The 14,226-nt window shown below is 46.7% G+C and overlaps 7 protein-coding genes across 8 annotated transcripts; 4 read left to right on the top strand and 3 right to left on the bottom strand.

Annotated features, from left to right (window-relative positions):
• Window positions 1-44: 44 nt before the first annotated feature.
• J3458_000718 (uncharacterized protein) lies at window positions 45-280 on the top strand (the record flags this gene model as incomplete). The annotated part of the gene is made up of 2 exons (XM_007811573.2): window positions 45-92; window positions 155-280. The coding sequence occupies 2 exons, from the start codon at window positions 45-47 to the stop codon at window positions 278-280; spliced, it is 174 nt and encodes a 57-aa protein (XP_007809764.2).
• A 475-nt stretch (window positions 281-755) lies between these two features.
• On the bottom strand, window positions 756-1,937 carry CTU1_1 (cytosolic thiouridylase subunit Ctu1; the record flags this gene model as incomplete). The annotated part of the gene is made up of 1 exon (XM_007811572.1): window positions 756-1,937. The coding sequence occupies one exon, from the start codon at window positions 1,935-1,937 to the stop codon at window positions 756-758; it is 1,182 nt and encodes a 393-aa protein (XP_007809763.1).
• Window positions 1,938-2,342: 405 nt separating this feature from the next.
• On the top strand, window positions 2,343-4,114 carry rpl8_1. 2 transcript variants are annotated; one of them, XM_007811571.2, is made up of 4 exons: window positions 2,343-2,418; window positions 2,719-2,793; window positions 2,860-3,369; window positions 3,435-4,114. In XM_007811571.2, the coding sequence occupies exons 1-4, from the start codon at window positions 2,416-2,418 to the stop codon at window positions 3,633-3,635; spliced, it is 789 nt and encodes a 262-aa protein (XP_007809762.1). In that variant the 5' UTR covers window positions 2,343-2,415; the 3' UTR covers window positions 3,636-4,114. The 2 variants fall into 2 exon arrangements, with proteins under 2 accessions (XP_007809762.1, XP_065978178.1); XM_066116296.1 differs by having other exon boundaries at window positions 2,343-3,369; window positions 3,435-3,876.
• A 1,133-nt stretch (window positions 4,115-5,247) lies between these two features.
• On the top strand, window positions 5,248-6,301 carry J3458_000721 (uncharacterized protein; the record flags this gene model as incomplete). The annotated part of the gene is made up of 4 exons (XM_007811570.2): window positions 5,248-5,383; window positions 5,443-5,762; window positions 5,813-6,053; window positions 6,111-6,301. 4 exons carry the CDS (start codon window positions 5,248-5,250, stop codon window positions 6,299-6,301), a joined length of 888 nt encoding a protein of 295 aa, XP_007809761.2.
• Window positions 6,302-8,829: 2,528 nt separating this feature from the next.
• J3458_000722 (uncharacterized protein) lies at window positions 8,830-9,469 on the bottom strand. Its single transcript, XM_066116297.1, has 2 exons — window positions 9,233-9,469; window positions 8,830-9,181 (listed from the first exon to the last, which is right to left on the bottom strand). The coding sequence occupies exons 1-2, from the start codon at window positions 9,410-9,412 to the stop codon at window positions 8,873-8,875; spliced, it is 489 nt and encodes a 162-aa protein (XP_065978179.1). The 5' UTR covers window positions 9,413-9,469; the 3' UTR covers window positions 8,830-8,872.
• Window positions 9,470-11,276: 1,807 nt separating this feature from the next.
• Window positions 11,277-13,356, top strand: J3458_000723 (uncharacterized protein). The gene is made up of 3 exons (XM_007811569.2): window positions 11,277-11,457; window positions 11,505-11,812; window positions 11,861-13,356. Exons 1-3 carry the CDS (start codon window positions 11,299-11,301, stop codon window positions 12,066-12,068), a joined length of 675 nt encoding a protein of 224 aa, XP_007809760.2. The 5' UTR covers window positions 11,277-11,298; the 3' UTR covers window positions 12,069-13,356.
• Window positions 12,047-13,350, bottom strand: J3458_000724 (uncharacterized protein). The gene is made up of 4 exons (XM_066116298.1): window positions 13,250-13,350; window positions 12,588-13,174; window positions 12,362-12,532; window positions 12,047-12,308 (listed from the first exon to the last, which is right to left on the bottom strand). The coding sequence occupies exons 2-4, from the start codon at window positions 12,685-12,687 to the stop codon at window positions 12,079-12,081; spliced, it is 501 nt and encodes a 166-aa protein (XP_065978180.1). The 5' UTR covers window positions 12,688-13,174; window positions 13,250-13,350; the 3' UTR covers window positions 12,047-12,078.
• Window positions 13,357-14,226: the final 870 nt, after the last annotated feature.

Below are 14,226 nucleotides of genomic sequence, written 5' to 3' on the forward strand. Positions count from 1 at the left end.
ATTGCAAGGATCAAAAAGCCCGCTGCAGCGGCCCGACGTCCAAAATGCCCGTTCCGTTCGAGACTCTACTGCCCTATGCCATTATGATTGGCGTATGTGAATATTCTATTGAACTTGGTACCTTACATGAACAATTTCTGACGAGAAGCTGCAGATGTTTGGTGTCACAGGGACCGGCCTTGCCGTCGTCAAGACGTGGCGTAACGAGGGCAAGCGACCACGATACTCACTGGACCAGTGGGACAGAGTATGTGAATATGATTCAATCTTTGGTTGTTGAAAACCTGGCTAATTTTATTTGCAGCAAAGTTAGCTTTTGAACGAAATATTTGTCCTTTAATAGCAACCAAATACAGACTAACCCATTCTTTTCAAGTGATGGACCGCGATCGCAGACTTACTGGCACGTTGCGAGGGCAGACAGACAAGCCAGAAGCACCACCGGGGTTCGAATTCTCAAATGGTTGGAAGGTATGACCATCTCAATGCTGACACATAAACGAAGAAAGCTGCTGAACTGTGGTACAGCTGGAAAAGCGCTTCAGCTAGGGACCATTTTAAACCCAGACGATGGAATAATCGAGGGCAAACATCAATCAACAGTGTATATATACGGCCTGACAAATGGCCAATCCTGGCGTTGAAGAAAAGCAAAGCACAGATTCCTTCAAGTCGGGAAATCATTTCACAGTGATCCGTTAGGTGCTGGGTGTTGAATATAGTTGTTTTTTTACTGTGATCTTTTGGCCAATTTTTTATATTGAGACTTCTGGCCGGTTCTTGTTCAAAGTCTCCAAAAGCGTGCAGGCATGGCATACTTGTTGGCTGGACATGTATCCGCATTTGATGCACGCCCCGAGAGTTTGCAGCGGTCCTGTTGGTCGTTGCCTCTGCCCCTTTTGCTGTCTTCGGCCACGAAGGGGGAGCTTGATAGATCCATCGTCAGTTGATGTTCCATTGGAATTAATCTCAGTCTCAAGCTCCGTCGGCTTGTGCTTTGATTTCAATGCAGCCTCCATTTCTGCGAGTTCCCCGCCAGAAGTCCGCCCGTTTGCTGATCCGCACCCTCCCATTCCTTCGCCATCGTCACACGCGCATGCATCTTGGCTCTTATCTGGAGTGAGCCGTGCCATATCTTCTCCGCTTCTCACAATATCTAATATTGCACTTGGTCGTACCTTCTCCAAGCTTTTGATAAGTGTACGGGCAGTCCCGCGAAATGCCTCCGGGCTGTAGATGCATTCCGTGCTGAAGTAATCCAATTTTTTGTGGTGTGCATAGAGCACGATTTCCTTCTCGTATGCGTATTTCAGCGGTTTGCTTCTTTGAATACCGGTGGAGGCGCTGCCAGTAACAATACTCGTGCTCCGTGATAAGCGAGGTAAGTCGCCTCGCAACAAGTTCATAAGGACCGTCTCGGCGATATCGTCAGCGTTGTGTCCTGTAACGACATGCTTGATGTTCAACAAGTTGGCTCCACGGTCGAGAGCCTGTCGACGAAAAACACCACAATACGTGCAATTTCCCTTCTTCCCTATGGTCTCGACTACTTGATCCATGGTCCATCCAAAAAGTTCATCGTAGCCGACGATTTTTAGTGGCATATCGTATTGGACGGCATTCCGCTTCACTGTCTCGAGTGAATCATCCCGATATCCTTTGATGCCTTCGTCAATACTCAATAGCACCAAATCAAGGCCGTAATTGTGCCTCTCATTTAATGTTTTCAAGACTGATGCCAAGACGGTTGAGTCTTTACCACCCGATGCGCCGATTGCAACCTTTTCTCCGGGGTAAAAAAGCTTGGATGAAGTTATGGTGTGATGAACTTCATCTTCAAATGCCGAGAGGAAGCATTCCTTACATAATTTGTGGTGGTTCTTTGGTCTTTTTATGACTGCCCGGTTCCCACACCGAAGGCAAGCGGCCGGAGGCATTGTCTCAAGACAAGTGAGTGAAGTGTGCGCCTTCAATAAAAGTAGTACGAAGTGGATGTCTAGAGGACAGAAATCTTGAGTGCCGTCTTTGAAGTCTGGCTCTGCTCTTCAAAACATGTGTACTGCAAAGCCCGAGCGGCTCTGATATGAAGAAATCCTCTATATAGAGTATGTCAGCCAGTCACACTCTTTCTAAATGTCGACTTTGCCTGAATCGAAGAACATGATTGGGCAGCCGCGAAAAGAACTTGCACAACCACGATGAGCACGTGATACTACGCTTCCAGCCACAGCCCAGCCACATGCTGGCCTGCTTGGTGTGGGGCAGTCCGCGCTAGCGGGTGTGGCACACAGCGAAGCCCTAATTTTTCGCCCACCATCCAACACAACTTTTTCTTCCTTGATCTTCTGACAACACATCCATCTCGGCTGCAAGCACCTCTGCTCTTCACGACTGAGCACCGCCGATCAAGACAAGATGGTAAGTTTCTAACCCACGCAAGACTCTAATGGCCACAGTTTGTGAGTCAAATGCGTGAAAGCGCTATTTGATCCTCGGCGTCGACAATTTTTCTTTTGCGACGCTGCTGGAAATTCCGCCGACTCGTCGAACACATACAAGATGTTGCGTTTTGGGTGTGGGAGACGTAGAGGTGAAGACTTGGCTGGAGATGCGGGCATGCGCTGAAACATTGCCATGTTTTCCCAATCATCTCGTTAGAGTTCAGAGAAGACCGTTTAGCTTGAGCAACTCGCTAATGTCTTCTTTTCTCAATGACAGCCCCCCAAGACTGGAAAGAAGGTGGCCCCTGCCCCTTTCCCTCAGGGAAAGGCTGGCTCGAAGAAGGCTCCTAAGGTGTGTACATTCCTCCGCTTCTGAGGTTTTGAAGGGGGGTATTTGGACTGACGGGGAATTTTGCAGAACCCTCTCATCGAGAAGCGCCCCCGCAACTACGGCATCGGCCAGGACATCCAGCCCAAGCGAAACCTCTCCCGCATGGTTAAGTGGCCCGAGTATGTCCGTCTCCAGCGCCAGAAGAAGATCCTTCAGATGCGCCTGAAGGTTCCCCCTGCGCTGTCCCAGTTCCAGCACGTCCTCGACCGCAACACTGCTGCGCAGGCTTTCAAGCTCCTCAACAAGTACCGCCCTGAGACTAAGGTCGAGAAGAAGGAGCGTCTCCTGAAGGAGGCTACCGCGGTCAAAGAGGGCAAGAAGAAGGAGGACGTCAGCAAGAAGCCTTACATCGTCAAGTACGGCTTGAACCACGTTGTCGGTCTCATTGAGAACAAGAAGGCTTCCCTGGTCCTCATCCCCAATGATGTTGACCCCATTGAGTTGGTTGTCTTCCTGCCTTCTCTCTGCAAGAAGATGGGCGTCCCCTACGCCATTGTCAAGGGCAAGGCCCGTCTCGGCACTGTCGTCCACAAGAAGGTTCGTCAGAATTCCTACGAAGCTTGCTCTCCCCGAATGTCACATGTTAACAAATCCAATTTTAGACCGCTGCTGTTCTGGCCCTCACCGAGGTCCGATCAGAGGACAAGGCTGAGCTTTCCAAGCTCGTCTCTTCCATCAAGGAGGGCTTCATGGAGAAGCACGAGCAGACTCGCCGACAGTGGGGTGGTGGCATCATGGGCGCCAAGGCTCAGATGCGCATTGCCAAGAAGCAGAAGGCTGTGGAGGCTGCCACCAAGATTTAAGCTGTCTTATACCATTTGTGCATTGAGGGCTAAGGGATTCATCAACGGTGTTGCAGGTTTCAGGACATGACCAAAAAAATGAATGAAATTTTTAGCGACTAATTGTGTATGCCGCTTTTCTTTGCCATGATAATGAGACCTGAAAGGGCAGCGAATGTGCTTCGTACCATGCATTTCCATGTAAAAGACTACGATGATCAGGCATTAAATATTAAAGGCTCAATGCTTGACTGAGACCGTGTAGCTTTTCTTTTTTTGCTTCCCCTAGTAAGCGAGAGTCATGTGAGACATGAGACTAGTGACAGGCTCGGTTTCATCTGCCGCGGTTCAAAATGCCCCTAGGAAATTCCTCCAAGTGGTCTGTGCATCGCTCGGGCTCATTAACCTTACAGCTGAAGAGTACATTAACATAATAATATATAATATAAGTTACTAGGTGAAGCAAGATTAAATTAAGAGCTAATATAAAATCATTAAACGTATTATAATACGTGTACTTATAATATTTTACGTGATTAATTATAATTTCTTAATTAAAGTATAATTAAAATATAATACTATTAAATATCTTTTATTTAACCTCTTTTTTATTTATATTTTTTATAATTTTATAATTAATAACTTAATATTAATTGGTATTATAATTGTAGGTTTCATAAGGGAAAGTGTAGATATCTACAGGTGGGTGTAACAAATTCAATTCAATAATGCATATCTAAGAGAGAAGCTAGCTAGCTACGTGTGCGAGGCATCGTGACATTTATATGTGGTGTTGTTGCCGCGGTGACCCCTTTTGCGGGTCGTCACGTGTGTGGCCCGACACATCGGGTCGGGTCAACCTTATTCCAACCAATCAGGGTCATTGGTGCGCGGGCGCGTTCGGCCGGGCCGGACAACACCACGCCCTAGGGTGGTGATAATCACAACAATAATTACTTACCTTAATTACAGAAGTAAATTCCTCCCACTTTACCAACCCCTAGGAGGCTGATATAACTCGTTGGCATCAGGGTCTTGTAATCAAATCAAATCAGCCCACCTTCTTCAACCACCACTGACATCATATTCTTCCGTCGGCTTACGGAAGTAACTCTGTAATGAACACTACAAAGCCATTCATTCCTCGTTTCTCCGCCTTGCTTCGCAAGAACCTTTTCCCATGTCTTCTCCCGAGTCTCGGACCACGTTTACCGCCCGGCATACTCATTGATGAAGAGATCTCGCCAGTATACGATTCCAAGTGCTTCTACCCAGCGAAGCCTGGAGAGGTACTCGCCGATCGTTACCAAACCTTGGTCAAGGTTGGCTGGGGCGTATCTTCAACAGTATGGCTCGCGCGTGATTTGCGAGGGTAGCCTTCAATAATTTCTGCCCATTTCGAAGCTCTCCCTATTCCGAACAAACATACAGGCATGTCGAAGAGCCAGAGAGCATCGTGGCACTGAAAATTGTCAATAGTAAAGCGAGTTCCGCTGATCATGAGCGTGAAGTTGAAGAGCATATTTCCACGGCGGACCCATCACATCGCGGTCGCTCACTGATCCGAACATCACTCGACTCTTTTGAAGTTAAAGGCCCAGAAGGTTCTTACCCATGTCTTGTGTATCCGCCTATGAGGGAACCATTGTCGATGTATCAGCGGCGCTTTAACGACAGAAAGATGCCACTGCCCCTCATTAAAACGTACATTCGTGCTCTGCTTACGGGGCTTGATTATCTGCATAAAGTATGCCGGACAGTTCATACAGGTAGGTTCACCTTCTGCTTTGATTCTCGTTGGCAATACTGAGCCCAAGTGTCTGTCTAGATCTAAAGCTTGAGAACATCATGGTCTCATTCGAAGATCCAACCGTGCTTGTTGATTTCGTTGATTCGCAACTTACAAAACCAATGGCTTTCAAGATTGATTCGGCGGGACGGCCAGTGTATCAATTCCGTAATGACTTTGGGCCACTCAAAAGCCTGAGAAGTATACCACAGCTTGTCGACTTTGGCTTGGCGACCACACTCGAGGAAGACGACGACTGGGGCGTTTGGCCTATTCAGCCAGACCACTATCGGGCACCAGAGGTGATACTGGGTAATGGATGGCAAATGCCTGCGGATATTTGGAACCTTGGTGTTCTGGTGCGTTCCGGTGTTCTGCAGAGTTGTTGCATCCACTAATGCCAGACCAGTTGTGGGATATGATCGAAGGCAAAGAGTTATTTCGGCATCTTCATGATGGAGAAGGTCGCTACGATGCTAAACTACACATGGCTGAAATGATAGGCTTACTCGGTCCACCGCCTCCAGAAGTCATAAAAAGATATCAGTATATGCGAGAGTACTCGTGGCCGACGGCTGTCAGAAGAGAAGACGGCAAAGTATGCGAGACCGCGGAGGAGTACTTCTGTGGGCCATTCTTTGACGAAAAAGGTATTACTGGTTTTCTCATCTCGATCGAATTATTCTCAGACTCACTAAACATTTTAGGCCGCTTCCTCTACGAAGACCTGATCTCCGACCACAAATTAGGGGACAAAGCATCATTCCTTGGGGGAGAGGAGAAGGAAGCATTTTTGGACCTCGCCAAGGGGATGCTTGTCTGGCGCCCAGATGCGAGAAAAACCGCAGGCGAATTGGCTGGGCACCCTTTTCTTCAACCAAAGCAAACAAGCGTCTGATTTCTGCGAGCGTTTTCTAGCGCATAACTCGACTTCGTGCTTGATCCGAGTTCAGCGACGCCATCAGATTACCGGTTAAAGCGTTAAGGTAGCTGTCTTTCAAATAACATTAAATAGGAAAAATGGATTTTTTGTCGCAGGACTCCCGCCGAGCACATCTCCAAAATGTTGCAATGAATCGCCTCAAACCAGGAGGCTCGGTCGTTTTAGTGCTCCACCGCGCCGAGTCTTGGGACACTGTGTGCATACTCAACGCTTTGAACCAGTTTTCTGACATTTAACTCTACAAGCACCCAAGACACGCTACACGAAACTAAGAGGAAGGTGCTTAATTTAAAATGCTAGATGCCGCTATCACGGGTCTTAACAATAGAGTCCAACCACTAAAATCCTGAATTAAAACCTAATCGTCCTACGCGACGCAGCTATTGGAGAACAATCTATTCTATCCAGGGCCGTGCATCCCACATTCCTATTGGCGGCGCTATTAGTGTATTTAAAACTATGAACCAAAGAATCCAGAATCCAGAAATTATATGATTTAGTCTTAGATCGTGGATTAAGGACTCTAAACTTTATCGAGTAGTTTAATAGCGTCCTTCCACTTAACTTAATATAGGTCCTTGATGGTAATTATGTTCGAGAACGAGTTAGATAGGGCGAGTTTAAAAAGGTTCTTAACCAAATTATCGCCTATATTTACGGCAGATATCGTTTGCACCTGTCTAGAGGCGAATACAGATGAATTGTTTCCCTCAGAAGCTACTAACGACGTTAAAGGAGAGGTTAAAATCACCCTAAACAGGGACTTGAGTTTATTAGTTCTAGCCTTGAGTTCAGTTATTTTATCGGCTAATAAAGATGAATGCCACTATTTGAGAGCTGAGTTGAGTGGGACTGAAAATGATTAAACCTAGGTGAACGTGTTAGGATCCATTATAGCCTAAGGGCACATTTGCAAGACGATGGCAAAATCTATGACCCGGTTCGCTTGACCTAGAATCTGAGATTTTATTTCGCGTTCCGATAATATCGCGGTAGAGTTCCGAGAAATTTTCTCAAGACTAGTCGATAGTGGATTCACCAGGCGTTCGGAACAGGCGAAGTTTGGCCCAGAATTACCGACCCACAGCAGCGATGCAAATTGGACCATGAGTGTGACAAGGGCTCAAGGAGGGCTTGGAGCTAATAGCTCAATTCATCTAATAACAGTCTTTGGTATTAAAGGTCCTTGGTTTTCTAAGTCCTTGAGGGACCAAAGGTCGCTATAAATACAAGAAGTCGGTGAGGGTCTCTGCCCTAGGTCCCGTGATCGTAGCCCTCGTGTAACCGTGTGACAATGAGTGCAATCCGCCGTGGCTGGCCAACCTGAATATCGCAGTTAGCATCGTCTGGAAGTTAATCGTCCCTAGAATTGAAGGACACAAGGCTGAGAGCAGGAAGATGTCGTTGCAGCAATATTAAGGAGCAGGTGGATTGTGTCTGAGTCCGAGTCATGCGTTGAGATCCAAGAAGTTGCATTCCAGCCAGTGCATGGTCAGCCGTCTTTAGCGAATAGCTAGTTATTGCTCGCCACTCTTTGTCAATTCCTTATATGAATAAATTTGAGCCCTAGGCAAAGACCTAAAAGAAGCTAGTGGTGGATGTCATGCACTCTAGCTATAACATGTTTAAATTGTGTTACATTTAGTCGTTCTTCCCCGGCATATCCATGGTCCAACTTGTCGGTTTATGGTCGATTTTCCATCACCCTCTGGTGCGACACTTTCTTTCTCCGAGCTCCACCCCCCGTTAATCCATTCATGCTCTTTAATAGCTCGTTCGGCAACGGGAAACCCGTCTGCTTCGCGAAGCCACTTAAACATGTTTCGCGTCATAGACTCTGAACAGTCCTTGTCACGGCTAAGGTTGTTATAGTGAATGGTAGTATGGCTAGTAATAGCATTATTTACCTTGGAGCTGGGGGGTAAACGAGCTCTCTTAATTGGGTCTTGGGCAATCTTAGCGTTGTTCCTACAGTTCCATACCCAACCGGCATATCTTAAGCCGTGATAGCCGGGGTAGGAGGCGTGCATTTGCACATCCAGAATACAGTATTTAAGAGTAATGGAGCCAAATGGCGTGAATGGGACGAGAGGGGGATTGCTGTGATAGTCAGCCTGCGATAAGAACATTAATCGAGCCTCGTCTGACCGCTGTATAGTTGTCGCATTTGGGGCAGCGCGCGACACAGATTTCTGCATGAAAGAAACATAGCTGTTTGTCCAGGCCGCAGAATGTAGATCAATCTGAAACGCAAGGGGCCTTTAGCGTTGACAAATCATTTTGGAAGTATCATCGATCCGTCACAATTTGACTCACAATTTGTTCAATCGACCTATCCTGAAGGCACCGATTTTGATTTTGGAGGCATGGATGCAAGTGACGGCCTTCAACTGTTTAGTTCGCAAGTCTTCCCTAACGACGGGTCAGGCTCGGCAGCGAGTGGTGAATTTTCCCACGATAACCACCTGGGCTAGGAACCTAGTGTACAGTATTTTTATTGAAAATGATCTCAATTCTCATGTTATTCTAAATCTCTTGTACACGCCGTATCATTAAGTAATACGGCACTTTAAGACGGAATTTAGTGTTTGGAAGTATAATCACCATGTCCTCTTTGCCAGCATCAATAAAACTGCTCTCCGAAAAAGGCTCCCCAATTTGTGCCAACCAAATGCGCGCCTTATTGTGCGTCATGGGAGTTATTATGGCAATGGAGCCGGGACGCGCTTCTTGATAATCGCTCACTCCATTGCCAGTGCGAATAATCCTTGGATCTTTCTCTATGGTACAAACAATAAGCCCTTGTTTACCAATACTCTCGTTGACAGACGAGTCCTCATACTCTTTTAGCCTAACGTCGCAGCGTCGCACGGGATATGTACTTACCATATTCAAGAGGGTGTTGGTGTGATCTCTGATCTGTGGTGTCTTGATGTAAATCCATTTCTGTCGACCCCGCTCATCAACATTTTTGGTAGCGTGGAGAGTGGCTAGGCTCTGAATAATGCTGTCAACTCCATTTGGTGTCTCAAGCTTGAGAATTTGGTAGTGATTATTTCCAGCCATTATATTGAATCGCTGTTGCGGATTCTACAAGAGGTTATCGAGCATCTGGCTTTTATATGTACGAAGGATGGACCCAACGCGGGCCAAGTGAGAACAACGTTGACACCATAACCAGGCCTCGCGTGACTTCAAAACTGGGCCCATGGCCCAATCATTCGTTAAAAAGTCTGACAAGGTATACCACAATACACAGTGACAACGCATGTATGATAGGAAATCTCAGCAGCTGTTATTTTTCGTGGAGCTTTTTTGCCGTGTAATAGGAACGAGTGATATAGTACCTAATCCCGCCTAGCAAACTAGACATTACCAAATTCTGTACGTCACTATACATAGCCTCACCAGCACCGCATTCACTCTCCCCCACGCCAATCTGGCAGACCGTCGGCCGCATCCATACCTTCCTCTTCACCATAGTCCGTCGCATCTGTTCCGCTCCCATCGTCGGTGGGAGAGAGCGGGCTGCTAGGGCTTCTCGATCTTGTGGGTTTGCGTTCGTGAGGTAATCGTGACTCTCTTCTTGATGTGCCCGTTCATTTTGCGAGCCCTGGGGGGTAATTGAATCTACGATTACATGTCATCAATAAGTCCTGGTGTAAAGAGATTGGGTCATTACCATTACCTGGAATATCGGTACTGCTATGATTTACTGCCGAATAATGTTAGCGTTAGCTTGGACAGGAGGATTGGACACGTAATCACCGTTCTCAATGTAGTCTGATATGACACTTTGATCTCCCTTTGAACAGGGCTTCGAGGTATCCACAGGCCTGGCCGTATTCTCGAGCTCTGTGCTCCCGGATCTTGAACCTGGGATTTCACTGTTGCCTGTCAGTCACGCATAAGACAACGGAGACAATAAATCATTCCCTAAGAGGTAGTGCTAACCTTCCATCCACATTTTTATCATGTGTATGTGCTGGGTGTACTGAAATCGACTCTGTCTGTCCAGGAGGCACATACAGCGTGCTTGAAGTTGGGCGAGGTGTTGAGGGAATGTGTTGCCTGCTATTGTCAACAAATTTTATCCCTGCCGTAACGGAATGACGTACTTTTCTTCATTGCTCATCAACTTAGGCGTATGACGTTCAGCCATTTTCAGAAGAACTGTAAAAATAGTTACAAGCCAATTCAAACTAGTATGATGTCCTGTGTCTAAAACACTCATAGCTTCAACGGCAATGTTGGACGTTATATACCAAACACGTCTTATCTCTTGCCTCATGTATCCTTTTTACGTTAGTTTTGAATTAGGGTTTGCTTTTTTAGGCTGGTTTTAATGTTAATTTAATCAAGACACTCCCCTTTCTAATGCAAGCTAACAGCTCTTCTGCAAGCCACATCACGCTGCATGCCAGTATAACCACGGGAACTGTTCCTGGATGTCGCAGAGAACATTAGAACATGATGGTTGTATCTTCCCACTTGGGCTGTGCTATTAACTCACGGCCCATAATAAAATAATGCTAACTGCATATGTTATCCAGTAGAAGAGAATAACTTGCAGTCTTATTTTGCCAACGCCGTCTATCAGTGCGGGAAATTTGTCCTTGTGATTATGTCTTGCGAGGTTCGTAGCTAACGTTACCCCTCACACACTCAATATTTGTCTGGTGCTAATTTCACAGGCGGTGTGTACACCCGACCAGTTGTGTCAAATCTCACAGATGTCCCATCTATGGCCGGTTTAACATGTACACAGGTTGTGCCAAATTTCATAACGTGCTATGTCGAAGCCACTCCACAGAGCTGCGGGACGACGAATCACGCGCATATTGGGCCGCCGTCTGCTAGCTGCGTCATCGCTAGGATATTTTGCCTCAGCCGTGAAGTGTGAGGGGTCATTTTTCTTCCTTGTCGACCACACGCCCAAAACAATAGTATCTATGGATACTAAGCGCATAAAGGAAACCATCCTCAGAGATGGCTTTATAGTCATTCCAGCTCCTGAAGTTGGAGAGAGAGTGCATATTTTTGGGGAAAAGAAATATCCATTCCGCTCCGTGGACGGTCTGGCCTTTCTAAGAGATACCCTCGCCGACCTTGTGCGTTCTCCGGTATCAGTGCGCCGGGCTTGCTAACACCGACATAGAGTGTTGTGAATACTGTCGAGTCATTATTCGAGCGATCCGGCCTAGGCATGTTCAAAGTGTTTGGACCACATACCGATACTGCCCGAGCCCCGTTAAATAGGACTACGGACGACCTCTTGGTCGTGAACGTTTTGCACTGTGGCCCAGCGTTAAAAATCATTCTCTACGAAAATAGTCAGAGATACTTCTTGGATGCTAGGCCGCCCCCGAAAGAAAAAGACGACACAGGTCTACTTGAAGTTTCAAGAAATTCCATCATTCGGCCTGGAATCTTCGCCACAACACAAGAGTTGCCTAATGGTGGTTTGTAAGTTGACTGTCTTTTAAGACGTGACTATTCTAACCTGAATAATAGGGTGATATTGGATGGCCGGTTCTTCAGCACGATTATACAAGGAGTCGTCGTCGAGGTAGCGTTTGCCGATGAGAAGGAACTTAAGGAATGGAATCGGATGTTGTACCCAGACTCTACTCTACTAAAAAACATGGTGCAGAGCATGGATACAGAGAAGATCAAAATGAACATCAAATTGGGCCAGTGGAAACACCAAAATAATCACTAAATACTTAACTCTAACTCATCTCTGCTTCTAGAATCTCTCCTATATGTGTGCTGTTGCCAGGATAGACGCCTACGGATTCTGCTTTTGGTCCAATCGTGTCAAACTCGTGAAGAGCCCAGTCTACGGGAGTTTTCTTTCCGCTAAATGCCGTCCCTCTCGGGTACGAAAGGGAATCAGAGTTTGTTATCATGCCGAAATGGTCGTTCCCAGAGAGAGGTAGCTGGTGGAGATCATTCAGTGCTGTCATACGTCAGAGGGCGCAATTGGAAAGAAAAGGCCCGAAGGGGAACAACCTGTAGTTGGGCTTGCCACCAATAGGCCCGGATTTTCGAGAGCCCAATCCACTAGAGTTTTCTCTCCGCTAAATGCTATTCCTCTAAAGTACCGAAAAGTACTGGGATTCATCACATTCGGTAAACTCCCAAATTGATTATCCAGAGAAAGATGTAGCTGATCGTTTGGTGCTGTAATATGTTAGTGTATATATGGCGATGGTGAAAGAGTGAGAGGGGATCGGACAAGCTGTGAGTGAATTTATCCCCCCCGTTGTTTCGCTAGCCATAATATGCTCGAAACCGCCGTGGTCAACTGGCACATTAATGGCCTCAGACGGCATCATGAGTCTTAGTTTGTCACACGCAATCTTGTGAATGCGTTTCTTTTATGCCTGCGCAAGCGCTTTGACCTTTGAGCTGCTTCTCCTGTTTTTCGAACACTTATCGAGGTGCCTATCATATTCGCTTATTGTCAATTTAAATTCACATTCGCAGTAATAGCATCTCCCTTTGAAGGGGACATCTATGCGGAGTATATTAGTATTCACTTCAACTCAGGCCAGGTAGGAATACATTACGCGCGCGATAGTGCCGTTGAAGTGACCTTAACAAGGTGTATCTCTGTTTCGTTCGCATGCAATCTGAGCCTGGACAAGACAGTGGCTTAGCATTCCCCTGCCTTTCACGTCCATTCTCCGCCGGCACCGACTCTGACTCAGAATGGGCTAAGACTTCGGTCCATTCTAACATCAAGCTTTGCCATTCCGAAATCAAGCGTTGCCACTCAATCATCAGTTTATGCATGCGGCCTTGTGCCGACTACGATCGTAACTGAACTGCATTAGCGTGAGCAAGGTGGAGAGAAGAGTGCAGCGAACCATGACTGTATCGGTGTGCTTGGCTAACGCTATTCCATCCTGAAAGGACTTTTGGCAACCATGGCAACGCCATTGCTCGACTGATGTGTCGAACATATTGTTGGGAGGGAACAGTCGAGGTAGTCGTGAGTGAGGAGCAAACGTGAGGTTAACAGGTGACCACTAACGGGATAGCACGGCTAAGTGGGGTCAAAAGGCACGGTCATAATGTCCAATTGCATCACCTGACCAGAATCTCCGAATGGACAACCATATAAGGAAGAAAAAAATCCCTCCGGCTTTTAGTTTTCTCTCTCCCCGCTTCATTCACATTTAATTATCTAAGTTCAAGTTCTCAAAACATTAACAGTATGTATTTCGATCGAAATGCTAGCCAAACATCGTTTTGCTAATATGCCTGGAGATGCCGTGTCCACTGTGTAGCGACACTGGCAAGCAGGGTAATGGCCAGGCCTGTGGCTTGTGCAACGGGGGCAAGAACAAGCCACAAAGCCGTCGACCTGCGCGTTTGTTTACGGTACCAAACATTAATGACAACAGAGAAATGGAAGGGGTTCTGGAAAAGGGGGCCTAGTCTGCTAGCCAATATGTGATATTTGAGTGCGGAACGGAGGAAGCGTGGGCACACAGATCCTTGTACGATTGACGAAAGAACAATGTGTATTTGGAATGTCATAGAATGTATGATGTCCAGAGGGTCGGCATGTGATCCCTCACTCAATTACAGCTGCCTGTAATCTGCCAATCAAAAGCCAGGATAACGCGATATAAGCCAGCGTCCATTCCCCCTCTCACGCAGTAAACGACGAAAATTGCCTAGGGCCAAGCGAAGTCCTCGTAAATGCAGTCCGTGGCACTCTGCATGAGCGGCACACCTTGTGAAATGCAACACGACGTGTAAAATATGAATGCGGGGGATAATTTGTTTGAGTTTGTGACACCTGGTCATGGACCTTGACCTTGTAGTAGGTGGCATGCACATGGCCCAGTCACAGAATGAAGGCG

The sequence above is a fragment of the Metarhizium acridum genome (assembly GCF_019434415.1).
Source record: "Metarhizium acridum strain ARSEF 324 chromosome Unknown scaffold_1, whole genome shotgun sequence".
Taxonomy (NCBI): Eukaryota; Fungi; Ascomycota; class Sordariomycetes; order Hypocreales; family Clavicipitaceae; genus Metarhizium; species Metarhizium acridum.